A 13011-nucleotide genomic window follows, 5' to 3' on the forward strand; every position below is an offset into this window, starting at 1 on the left:
AAGGTGTTGATGTGAGTAGGAGACGGGAATAGGAGTAAGGAGCCAAACAATGAAGGAAAGAGGGAAAAACATTTATTGAAATAATTCAGTATTACGTTTATATACAACTATACGGTGTGTATATAAGGAAGTGAAATCGTTACCTTTTTAAAATTAAGAGGGGGCTGGGCGTGGTGGCGTACACCTGTTTAGTTTCATTATGTAAAATCTCTGCAATAGGCAAATCCATAGAGACAGATAATAGATTAGGAGTTGCCAAGGGCTGGGGGATTGTGAGAAAATGGGGAGTAACTGCTCATGAACATGGAGTTTTTTTTTTATTGAAATGTTTTAAAATGCATTGTGGTGATGGTTGCACAATTCTGTGACTATACGAAAAACTCTTGAATTATATACTTTTATTTTATTATTATTATTATTATTTTTTGAGATGGAGTCTTGCTTTGTCGCCTAGGCTGGAGTGCAGTGGCGGAATCTTGGCTCACTGCAACCTCTACCTCCCAGGTTCAAGCGATACTCCTGCCCCAGCCTCCCGAGTAGCTGGTATTACAGGCATGCACCACCACACCTGGCTAATTTTTGTGTTTTTTTAGTAGAGATGAGGTTTTACCATGTTGGCCGGGCTGGTCTTGAACTCCTGACCTCAGGTGATCTGCCCGCCTTAGCCTCCCAAAGTGCTGGGATTTCAGCCATGAGCCACCTCAGCTACTTGGGAGGCTGAGGTGGGAGAATTTCTTGAGCCTGGGAAGCAGAGATTTCAGTGAGCCGAGATCATGCCACTGCACCCCAGCCTGGGCAACAAGAGTGAAACTCCGTCTCAAAAAAAAAAAAAAAAAATTATATTCAATGAATATAAGTGAGTGAGTAAGAGAATGAGCCAAAGACCTGGAAGAGATCTAAGGGGTCCATGATTCCAGATTTCAGGCGGGGCCACATTCAACTATCATTTCTTCCAAATTTTTGCAGTGGAATAGAAATTTGAAACCTGGTTATCTCCTTAATTCTCCATGTTCTGTGAGGAGATTTGGCATAAATTGAACAATTGGACTTGAGTATTTCCATGTAATATTAAACTACCTTAAGTACTTTGGCACTGCAGAAATGTAAAGCATCCCTTTTATTTGTCATTTCTAGGGGAGGTAACTCCAGGACTATCTCAGGTGGAATATGCACTTCGCAGACACAAACTAATGTCTGTGATCCAGAAGGAAGCTCAAGAGCAGAGTGGGACAGACCAGACCGTGGTTGTGCTCTCCAACCCTACATACTACATGAGCAACGACATTCCCTATACTTTCCACCAAGACAACAATTTTCTGTACCTGTGTGGATTCCAAGAGCCTGATAGCATTCTTGTCCTTCAGAGCCTCCCTGGCAAACAATTACCATCACACAAAGCCATACTTTTTGTGCCTCGTCGAGATCCCAGTCGAGAACTTTGGGATGGTCCGCGATCTGGCACTGATGGAGCAATAGCTCTAACTGGAGTAGACGAAGCCTATACGCTAGAAGAATTTCAACATCTTCTACCAAAAATGAAAGGTAACGAATGGGAGCAGAAGTCACATTACAAACCAGATTGGGATTAAAACCTTTCTTGCCTGTTTGGACAAGTCCTTAATTTCGTTATTGTAGCACCACCATGAAAAGACCATGAGCGCCATGAAAGAAATGTAAAGTCTTTTCCAGAAGATTGAGCTTCTTTAAATATTTCATTTATGCCTGGTGCATTGGCTCACACCTGTAATCCCAGCACTTTGGGAGGCTGAGGCAAACAGATTCCTTGTGGCCAGGAGTTCAAGACCAACCTGGCCAACATGGCGAAACCCCGTCTCTACTAAAAATACAAAAATTAGCCAGGCATGGTGGCGGGCACCTGTAATCCCAGCTACTCAGATGGCTCAGGCAGGAGAATCACTTGAGCCCAGGAGGTGGAGGTTGCAGTGATCCGAGATCATGCCACTGCATTCCAGCCTGGGCAACAAAGCAAGACTGTCTTAAAGAAAAAAGATTCATTTATTCATTTGCAGGAGGTTACAGTGAGCCAATGAGCCAAGATCCCACCACTGCACTACAGCCTAGGCGACAGAGCAAGACTCCATCTCAAAAATAATAATAATAATAAAATGAAAGTATATAATTCAAGAGTTTTTGGTATAGTCATGGAATTGTGCAACCATCACCACAATGAATTTTAGAACATTTCAATAAAAAAAAAACCTCCATGTTCACTGGATTATTCATTAATGGAGATTGTTACCTATCCTACTTTGAAATCTCAGAGAATTTTCTTTTAAAGCAAAGGATAAGCCAGACACAGTGGTGTACATCTGTAGTCCAGCTACTCGAGAGGCTGAGGTAGAAGGACCACTTGAGGCCAGGAGTTCAGGTCCAGACTGCACAACGTAGTGAGACCCCATCTCCAAAAAATAAATGAATTAAGGACAGGATGGGCATGGACCACTCTTAAAGATTACTGACCAGCTTCTTGATATTTGACTACTACTTCTTACCTTAGTGCTCTTGCCAACTCTTCAAACGGAGGTACTGTTCTCCAAGAACAATCCATGCATCACAGCATCAGAATCACCTGGTAATGCATATTAAAATTAAAAATGCATAATATGTAATAGAAATTAAAATCTCAGGCTTCCACCTCCTATCTACTGAATCAGAATCTGCATTTTAACAAGATCTTTTGTGGTTCATATACAGTTGAGTTCTTTTTTTGTTTTTTTAGGCAGGGTCTCACTCTGTCACCCAGGTTGGGATGTAGGTGTAGTGGCGCACTCATGGCTCACTGCAACCTCGAACCCCAAAGCTCAAGCAGTCTTCCTGCCTCAGCCTCCAGAATACTGGGATTACCTGGGCACACCACCATGTCTGGCTAACCTTTTTAATTTTTTGTAGAGATGGAGTTTCACTTTGTTGCCTAGGCTGGTTTTGAACTCCTGGCCTCAAGTGAGCCTCTCACCTCAGCCACCTGAAGTGCTGGGATTACAGGTGTGAGGCACCGTGCCTGGCCACAGTTGAGTTCTTGTCCCTCAAAGAAATTACTTTCTCTACAGTTATTCTGGTGAAATTTTAATCAGTCTGAATGTTTTGAGATTTTTCTTCTGGGAATTTTTTCAGAACCTACGCCACATTATAAACTCTTTAGTAATTCTTAAAAAACTTTAGCTCTGGGAAGCATTTTATTTTTTGAAGTATCTTATTTGGAAAATAAGATAGATGCTCAAGTTTAAAAATACTGATTTTAGGTCAAGATAATGTATAATTATAAAGTTTTTGTTTGATTTTTCTTACATGGGTTACAAATCATTTCTGAAGTTAGCTTCTAAAAGAGAATTCCAAAAATGTTTTTCACGATCATGAAATATATTAGACTGTTTCCTGTAAAGGCTCTTTTGGAAGAAAATACTCATTTGAATATGTAAGTTCTAATACATTTGATTAAATTCTTTTTATTATAGAAATGTTTTCCATTTTATAGATAATTAGCCTGTTCAATTCACTGAACTTTCTTATGTCTTCAAAATCCATGTAAATGTGGGGCATAGAATCATTTTCTTTGTAGCTTTTTTATTTCTTACATTAGTTGCTACTTCTCATATTCTATTGTCTAAATTTTATTAACTCAGTGTAGTTACAATCTCATGTAAAATAAATTTCTCTACTTCTGGGTCACCATTCCTTTTTTTTTTTTTTTTGAGACAGAGTTTCGCTCTTGCCCAGGCTGGAGTGCAATGGCATGATCTCGGCTCACCGCAACCTCCGCCTCCCAGGTTCAAGCAGTTCTCCTGCCTCAGCCTCCCATGTAGCTGAGATTACAGGCACGCACCACCATGCCTGGCTAATTTTTGTATTTTTTTAGTAGAGACAAAGTTTTACCATGTTAGTCAGGCTGGTCTTGAACTCCTGACCTCAGGTGATCCACCCCCCCTCAGCCTCCCAGGGTGCTGGGATCACAGGCGTGAGCCACCGCGCCTGGCCAAAATCATATTTATTGAAAGGTTTAAAAACCTTTAAAAAGGTAAGCTATGATTTCATACACTTTGAATAGGTAGTAGAGATTGTTTTACTTTTTAAAAATTACAACAATTGGCCGGGTGCAGTGGCTCACACCTGTAATCCCAGCACTTTGGGAGGCCAAGGCAGACGGATTGCCTGAGATCAGGAGTTCGAGACCAGTCTGGCCAATATGGCGAAACCCCGTCTCTACTGAAAATACGAAAAAATTAGCCGGACGTGGTGGCATGCGCCTGTAATCCCAGCTACTTGGGAAGTTAAGGCAGGGGAATTGCTTGAACCGGGGAGGTGGAGGTTGCAGTGAGCCGAGATCGCGCCATTGCACTCCAGCCTGGGCAACAGAGCAAGACTACGTCTCAAAAAATATATATATTACACGACAATTAAATTTCCATCTATCATAAGTAGGAAAGTGTTTCCCATGTAATATATATTTAGAACCATTTTAAAAATGAAAATATGTAGGACATAGAATCACATAGGACATAGAATCATAGAATCAGTGCATATCCAATCAAAGTTTTCTGGATTTTTTCCCCTCTACTTTCCCCAAAGTACTTTTTAGTCATATAAAATATTCAGACCTTCTCACTTGGATTGTTAGGAATACTGTTTGTAGCCTGCTGTTAGAAAAAGAGAACAAATGTAGATCTGGTATTAAGTGCAAATCATTTTTATAATGAGCCTTTATATCATATATCTTAGGCGAATACAGACCATTTCCTTAGGTCTCTAAAGTTGAAAGCGGAACTGTGATTGTTTACAAAGAGAATGTATAGCAGATGCAAAGGGAGAAGTGAGGAAATATCAACTGTTTTTTCCATAGCAATGAATAATTGCTCCAGAATGGGAGGAGAACCCTTTCCTCTAGTACTGAGATCATTATGTGAAAGGATGGGACACTTTACCCATAAAGTCATGATCTGAGTATGTTTTTCTGTCCTTCTGTGTGCAATTACTCAACAAGTGCCTCTAGCTCAGTAAGTGGTGGTGAAGAATGGTTGTTTTAATTGTTTAATTCAATAATGAAGGCCGGGCGTGGTGGTTCACGCCTGTAATCCCAGCACTTTGGGAGACTGAGGCAGGTGGATCACAAGGTCAGGAGTTCGAGACCAGCCTGGCCAATATGGTGAAACCTCATCTCTACTGAAAATACAAAAATTAGCTGAGCGTGGTGGCAGGTGCCTGTAGTCCCAGCTACTTGGGAGGCTGAGGCAGAAGAATTGCTTGAACCTGGGAGGTGGAGGTTGCAATGAACCGAGGTCGTGCCACTGCACTCCAGCCTGGGCAACAGAGCAAGGCTCCATCTCCAAAATAGAGAAAGAGAAAATCAAAGCTTGAATAAAGCTTTAGTCCCATGTATCGTCCTTTATAAAGAACACTGAAGTTTAGGGGCAGACAAGCTATATATTCAGTCTTAGAATATCTTGCCATTTTCGGGGAATGACCTTTCTAGTGATTTATAATCAAACCTTTATTGCTTCAGTCCTGAGAGAGTCTTAACTGTCAACACTTTAGATTCCACATTACAGGTTTTATAGTTTTGACTCTTGTTCAAGTCATTATGACAGTTAATATTTCTTGTTGCTGGTAGTTTTATTTTAAATTTATTTTTTGGCTTCTCATTCTAAGCTGAGACGAACATGGTTTGGTATGACTGGATGAGGCCCTCACATGCACAGCTTCACTCTGACTATATGCAGCCCCTGACTGAAGCCAAAGCCAAGAGCAAGAACAAGGTTCGGGGTGTTCAGCAGCTGATACAGCGCCTCCGGCTGATCAAATCTCCTTCAGAAATTGAACGAATGCAGATTGCTGGGAAGCTGACATCACAGGTATGATTCCTATTGAAAAAGTTTTTCCAGCCGGGCGCGGTGGCTCACGCCTGTAATCCAAGCACTTTGGGAGGCTGAGGCGGGTGGATCACGAGGTCAAGAGATCAAGACCATCCTGGCTAACATGGTGAAACCCCCGTCTCTACTAAAAAAATACAAAAAATTAGCTGGAGGTGGTGGCAGGAACCTGTAGTCCCAGCTACTCGGTAGGCTGAGGCAGGAGAATAGTGTGAACCCGGGAGGCGGAGCTTGCAGTGAGCCGAGATCGGGCCACTGCACTCCAGCCTGGGCGACAGCGAGACTCTGTCTCAAAAAAAAGAAAAAAACAAGAAAAAAAGAAAAAGTTTTTTCCAGATTGGAAAAATCGTAAGCTCTTAAGGTTCAGTAAGCACCTTGAGGTCATATACCCAATGCAGCAGTCTCCTCACCTCAGATGGGCATCTAGCCTCTGCTCCAGTGTGTAGTGAACGTACCTAGAGACTTGCTTAATACCTTGCAAGAGAAAGTAAATCTCCCGTCTCTTAAGATGGTTCTTTTACCCATCAATCTTAATTATTTCTCCTTAGAACGACAGAAATTAATACTGTTTCCTTTTCTTATAGTTACACTAATAGTGTCAGTTAAACAGTTTGGTTCTAAGAAAGACTCAGGACCCAAAGTGACAATGCTTACAGATCTGCAGTTTATTATAGGAAAAGGGTAAAAAATAACCATAGTATGAAAGTAAGGATATATATCACAGCCAATGGCTATCTCAAAGCAAGGAGTCTAGAGAAGCCAGGTGCAGGCTTCTATGGTCCTCCCTAGGTAAGGGCCAGGCAGGATGTATCTTTCTCTTACAGATTAGGAATCACCAGTGTTATCAGACTCTCCTCAGGCTGCCATTACAAAATATCACAGTCTGCATGGCTTAAACAAGAGAAATGTATTGTCTCATAATTTTGCAGTCTAGAAGTCCGAGATCAAGGTGCCATCATGGTCCATTTCTGGTGAGGGCTCTCCTGGCTTACAGAAGGCCGCTTTCTTGCTGTGTCCTTACATGACAGTGAAAGAGGCCCTTTTTACAACTCCATAGTCCTATCAAATTAGAGCCCCACCCTTAATTACCTAATTTAACCTTAACTACCTCCTAAAGACATAGAGATTAGACCTTAAACACATTAATTCTGGGGGAAACACAATTCAGTCCATGACACATGCAACAGAATACCTCAGAATCAGAGACTCCAAAATGGAATCTCGGCTAGGGATTTTTGTTTTTTTTGGTCACATAATCATATTCCTGCTACAGAACAGTAAACCCCCCCCCCCCCCCACCCGAGAGTTTTCACAGAGACCAAGTGTAAACCATAAATCTCACTGGCAAACTGATACAAACTACCCCAAAACTCCTTATTTCATTTATTCTCTTCAAGGTGTTGGCCACTGACTCAATTTAAAAAATTTTTTTTACTGTGGTGAAATGTGCATAACATAAAATATGTCATTTTAACCATTTTTAAGTATGCAATTCAATGACATTAAGTACATTCACATTGTTGTGCCCACTTTTTCCTGACTTTTTCCATCATTCCAAATAGAAACTGTACAGATAAATAATAACTTCCCATTCTCTCCTCCTCCAGCCCCCAGTAACCTCTACTTTCTCTATGAATCTACCTATTCTAGCTACTTTTGTGACTGGCTTATTTCACTTAGCATAATGTTTTTAAGGTTCTTCAATTAGAATTTCATTCTCTTTTTTTTAGATAGAGTCTCGCTCTGTTGCCCAGACTAGAGTGCAGTAGCATGATCACAGCTCACTGCAGTCTCAACCTCCTGGGTTCAAGTGATCCTCCCACCTTAGCCTCCCAAGTAGCTGGGACCATAGGTGCATGCCACCATGCCTGCTCATTTTTTAAATTTTTTGTAGAGACAGGGTTTCTCAGTGTTGTCCAGGCTAGTCTCGAACTCCTGAGCTCAAGCAATCCGCCCACCTCGACCTCCCAAAGTGCTGGGATTACAGGTATGAGCTGCCGTGCCCAGCTTCATTCTTTTTAAAGACTGAACAATATTGCATTGTATGCGTATGCCATATTTTATTTGTCTATTCATCTATTGATAAACATTTGGTTTCTATCTTTTTTTTGTTTTTACTATTGTGAATAATGTTGCTGTGAACATAAGTGTACAAATATCTTGTGTTCAAGTCTCTTTTAATTCCGTTTGGTATATACACACAACTGGAGTTGGTAGATCAAATGGTAATTTTATGTTTAATATTTTGAGGACCACCATGCTGTTACCCATAGTGGCTGCACCGTTTCACATTCCCACTAGCAGTGCACCAAGTGTTCCAATTTCTCCACTCTACACCAACATTTGTTCTGTTTTTGTGGTAATAGCCAATCCTAATGTGTGTGAAGTGGTATCTTATCGTGGTTTGGATTTGTATTTCCCTAATGATTAGTGGTGTTGGGCATCTTTTTATGTGCTTTCTGCCTTCCTAATGGTTTGTTTTGTTTTTTCTTTTTGAGACAGTGTCTCAGTATCACTCAGGTTGGAGTGCATGGTGAGATCATAGCTTACTGCAGCCTTGAATTCCTGGACTTAGGGGGTACTCTTGCCTCAGCCTCCTGAGTAGCTTGGATTACAGGCACATACCACCATGCCTGGCTAATTTTTTAGGTTTTTGTAGAGATGGGGTCTCACTATGTTACTCAGGCTGGTATTGAACTCCTGGCCTCAAGAGATCTTCCATCCTCAGCCTCCCAAAACACTAAGATCACAGGCATGAGCCACCATGTCCAGCATCCTCTTAACACTTTCAGTCAGTATGTTTCCTGCCACACCTTGACCAAGGAAGGAACTTTAGCAAAATAGCTCTGGCTAATTCTAAGCCTGGAATTAGCACAACAGTTCACTCTACCCCCATAACCAATATTAACTCTATTTTTTGATAAAACAGTAATCTTGAGTTGACAAGTTACTTCACTTCTCAATATCATGTAGATAATCAAAATACATAGACAAGCAGGGTGTAGTGGCTCACCCCTATAATCTCAGCACTGAGGCCAAGGTGGGAGGATCACATGAGGCAGCGAGGAGTTAGAGACCAGCCTGGCAACATGGCAAGACCTCACCTCTACAAAAAAATATATTTTAATTGGCCAGGCATTGTGGCATATACCTGTAGTCCTAGCTACTCTGGAGGCTGAGGCAGAAGGATCACTTGAGCCCAAAATTTTAAGGTTACAGTGAAGTATTATCGCATCACTGCACTCCAGCCTGGGTGACAGAGTAAACCCTGTCTCTAAAAAAATGCCTACACAGAATCCAAACATTTACAATGACCAGTGAAGGGTTGGTACTGATTTAAACAGACAGCTGAATTATCCAATTATGCTTTCCTGTGTTTTTGTATGAACTGTACAGTCCTTTGGTCTCCTTGATCCACAATTTTCTGCACTTTATGGTATATATCTGCTGAGTTATTAAAAATAATAATTAGGGCCGGGTGCGGTGGCTCACGCCTGTAATCCCAGCACTTTGGGAGGCCGAGGCGGGCGGATCACCTGAGGTCAGGAGTTTGAGACCAGCCTCAACATGGAGAAACCCCGTCTCTACTAAAAATACAAAATTAGCCGGGCGTGGTGGTGCATGCCTGTAATCCCAGCTACTGGGGAGGCTGAGGCAGGAGAATTGCTTGAACCTGGGAGGCGGAGGTTGCGGTGAGCCGAGATCGTGCCATTGCACTCCAGCCTTAGCAACAAGAGCAAAACTCTGTCTCAAATAATAATATAATAATTAATAATAATTAATCAAGTGTAAATATTCATCAAGCCAATTCTCCTCCATAGGGATAACATCACAACAGGACTTTAATTCAGTCTCTCAGTATATTTGATCATCATCATCAGTATTATACTAAATTTTATAAGCTCCTAAAATATTAATTTTACCTGACCCCTATATTACATCATATAGCCGTACCATTGAAGTGAGAAGTCAGACAAAATTTAGCTGCTAAAGGATTACATTAAAATAAAAGTTAAGGCCAGGTGTGGTGGCTGACACGTGTAATCCCAGCACTTTGGGAGGCTGAGGCAGGAGAATCACTTAAGCTTAGGAGTTCAAGACTAGCCTGGGCAACATGGAGAGACCCCCATCTCTACAAAAAATTTTTAAAAATAGCTAGGTGTGGTGTTCCCAATTGCTTGGGAGGCTGAGGTACGAGGATCACTTGAGCTGGGGCAGTTGAAGCTGCGATGAGATGTGATCGTGCCACTGCACTCCAGCCTGGGCAACAGAGTGAGACCACATCTCAAAAAAGAATAATAAAATTTTAAAAAATAAAATTAACAAATAAGACGGCTGGATGCAGTGGCTTACGCCTATAATCCCAACACTTTGGGAGGCCAAGGCGGGCAGATCACTTGAGCCCAGGAGTTCAAGACCAGCCTGGGCAACATGGTGAAACCCTGTCTCTGCAAAATACAAAAAAATTAGCTGGGCATGGTGGTACGCACCTGTAGTCCCAGCTACTCAGGAGGCTGAAATGGGAGAATCACATGAGCCCAGGGAGGTTGAGGCTGCAGTGAGCTGAGATTGCACCACTGCACTCCAGTCTGGGTGACGGAGTGAGACCCTGTCTCAATAAAGAAATAAAAGAAGACAAAATCATGGTGTAATTATTTTGTCCTTCCCTATGCAATTTACCTCTTCTCATATACTGTATATTATTTCTCATAGGAGTCTAGATCAGAGGTCATATCTCTGCTCTTTCAAGATTCAAAACATCTTGAAAACAGCCAGATTGCCTTCTCAAAAAGTTACATGATTTGGCCGGATGTGGTGACTGATACCTATAATCCCAGCACTTCAGGAGGCCAAGACGGGTGGATCACTTGAGCCCAGGAGTTTGAAACCAACCCAGGCCTCATAGTAAGACCCCATTTCTACAAAAAAAAAAAAAAAAAAAAAAAGTTTTTAATTAGCTGGATGTGGTGGCACATACCTGTAGTCCCAGCTACTTGGGAGGCTGACATGGGAAGATCACTTGAGCCCAGGAAGTCAAGGCTGCAGTAAGCCACGATCATGCCACTGCACTCTGGCATGGGTGACAGAGACCCTGCCTCAAAAAGTTACATGGTTTAGCTGGGCATGGTGGCTCACACCTGTAATCTCAGCACTTTGGGAGGCCGAGGCGGGCGGATCACAAGGTCAGGAGTTCGAGACCAGCCTGGCCTATATGGTGAAACCCTGTCTCTACTAAAAATACAAAAATTAGCTGGGTGTGGTGGTGGGCGCCTGTAGTCCCAGCTACTTGGGAGGCTGAGGCAGGGGAATCGCTTGAACCCGGGACGCGGAGGTTGCAGTGAGCAGAGATCACACCATTGCACTCCAGCCTGGGTGACAGAGTGAGACTCTGTCTCAAAAAAAAAAAAAAAAGGTTACATGGTTTGACAGATGTCGATTCTCAGTGAGAAGGATCCTGCAACAGAACTCATTTATCTACCACAGAAAACACTAGTCCTGTTTAAAGTTTGTCCAGGATCCACAAACTACACTACAGGAAAAGAATGCTTGGCACTCAGTTGCATTGTTGGAGCTGTTAAAAAGCACCTCAACAGGTTGCATCCTTTAGTTAGAATTTCCATAGACCAGAGGTTCTGTGAGTCTCCCATGCATGCACAACGTGGGTTTCTGCCGTGGGAATCACTGGCAGTCATGCTTGGGGTACCTTGGACTCCATTTAAATTAAGATATCCGTAATGCAGCTTGTGTTAACATGCAAGCTTATTCCCGTTGTTGGGTTGGTTTGGGCGTGTTGTCATAGTGCATGCTGTAAATTGTTAAGACCCATTTTGATAGCGCTGTCTATCATTTCAAACAGCCTGCCACTTTTGTTCTTACTCCTGAAATAGGATGCCTTCAAGGCACACTTATTGGCATTGGCAAATCTATTTCTCTTTTTCTTTTTCTTTTTTTTTTTTTTTTTTGAGACGGAGCTCGCTCTGTCACCAGGCTGGAGAGCAGTGGCACAATCTCAGCTCACTGCAACCTCCGCCTGCCAGGTTCAAGCGATTCTCCTGCCTCAGCCTCCCAAGTAGCTGGGACTACAGGCGTGCGCTACCACGCCCAGCTAACGTTTTTGTATTTTTAGTAGAGACAGGGTTTCACCATGTTGTCCAGGATGGTGTTAATCTCTTGACCTCGTGATCCGCCCGCCTCAGCCTCCCAAAGTGCTGGGATTACAGGCATGAGCCACCGCGCCCGGCTGGCAAATCTGTTTCATCAGTATGTCTTTCCTCATTAAAGACAAATCCCCCTGGCCAGTTGCTCCTAGCCTGGCTCCTAATTCCACTAAGGCTCTCTTATTTTGAGTGTGGGAACGTGACATGTTGTCACCATTAAATATTAGTACAACTAATATTTGTACAACTGTTTAATTTGTACAACTGCTTTACTACAACTAGAAAATAAATTTGGGACCCCAAAATACTGAGTTCCCCAGGCTTAGGTCATATGAGTGGTAGTTACACCTAAATAGACTCAATTGAATGTACTTTGCAGAATCATCCACATTGAATTTTGAATTCTCAGGAATATAGGCCCACCGAGTTATACCTTGTTATTTATTTTTGTCACTGAGGCAAGTGTCCCAATTTTCTCTCCACCTCCTTATGCCTATTTACCCACAATAACAATGGAAATAGTTATTTCTATACATATTATAACAGATGGAACACGGCATGAGATAGCATTCTATCATCATATTCTGGTAACCTTTGTAAAACTGTTATCATCTTAATTAATGGTTATATGTGTTAACTGAGATTATTATTCATTGATTTTCAAATTTAACTGGCTAAATATTCTCACAGGTTGCTTTCCCAACACAGATCCTTTTTAATAGATACATCCGGCCAGGCGCTCATGCCTGTAATCCCAGCACTTTGGGAGGCTGAGGCGGGCGGATCACCTGAGGTTGGGAGTTCGAGACCAGCCTGACTAATATGGAGAAACCCAGTCTCTACTAAAATACAAAATTAGCCGGGCATGGTAGCGCATCCCTGTAATCCCAGCTACTCAGGAGGCTGAGGCAGGAGAATCGCTTGAACCCAGGAGGTGGAGGTTGCAGTCAGCCGAGATTGGGGAAATGATC

General features: G+C 42.3%; 1 protein-coding gene across 8 annotated transcripts in view; it reads left to right on the forward strand.

Moving 5' to 3' along the window:
* Positions 1–13011, forward strand: part of XPNPEP3 (X-prolyl aminopeptidase 3) — a 73558-nt gene that overhangs the window by 25174 nt on the left and 35373 nt on the right. For all 8 annotated transcript variants that reach the window (XM_032139185.2, XM_058431897.1, XM_032139186.2 and 5 more), the window contains 2 exons: positions 1135–1542; positions 5662–5864. In XM_032139185.2, the coding sequence (XP_031995076.1) occupies positions 1135–1542; positions 5662–5864 (611 nt within the window). The remainder of the gene's footprint in view (positions 1–1134; positions 1543–5661; positions 5865–13011) is intronic.

Source organism: Hylobates moloch, unplaced genomic scaffold (genome assembly GCF_009828535.3).
Source record: "Hylobates moloch isolate HMO894 unplaced genomic scaffold, HMol_V3 SCAFFOLD_19, whole genome shotgun sequence".
NCBI lineage: Eukaryota > Metazoa > Chordata > Mammalia > Primates > Hylobatidae > Hylobates > Hylobates moloch.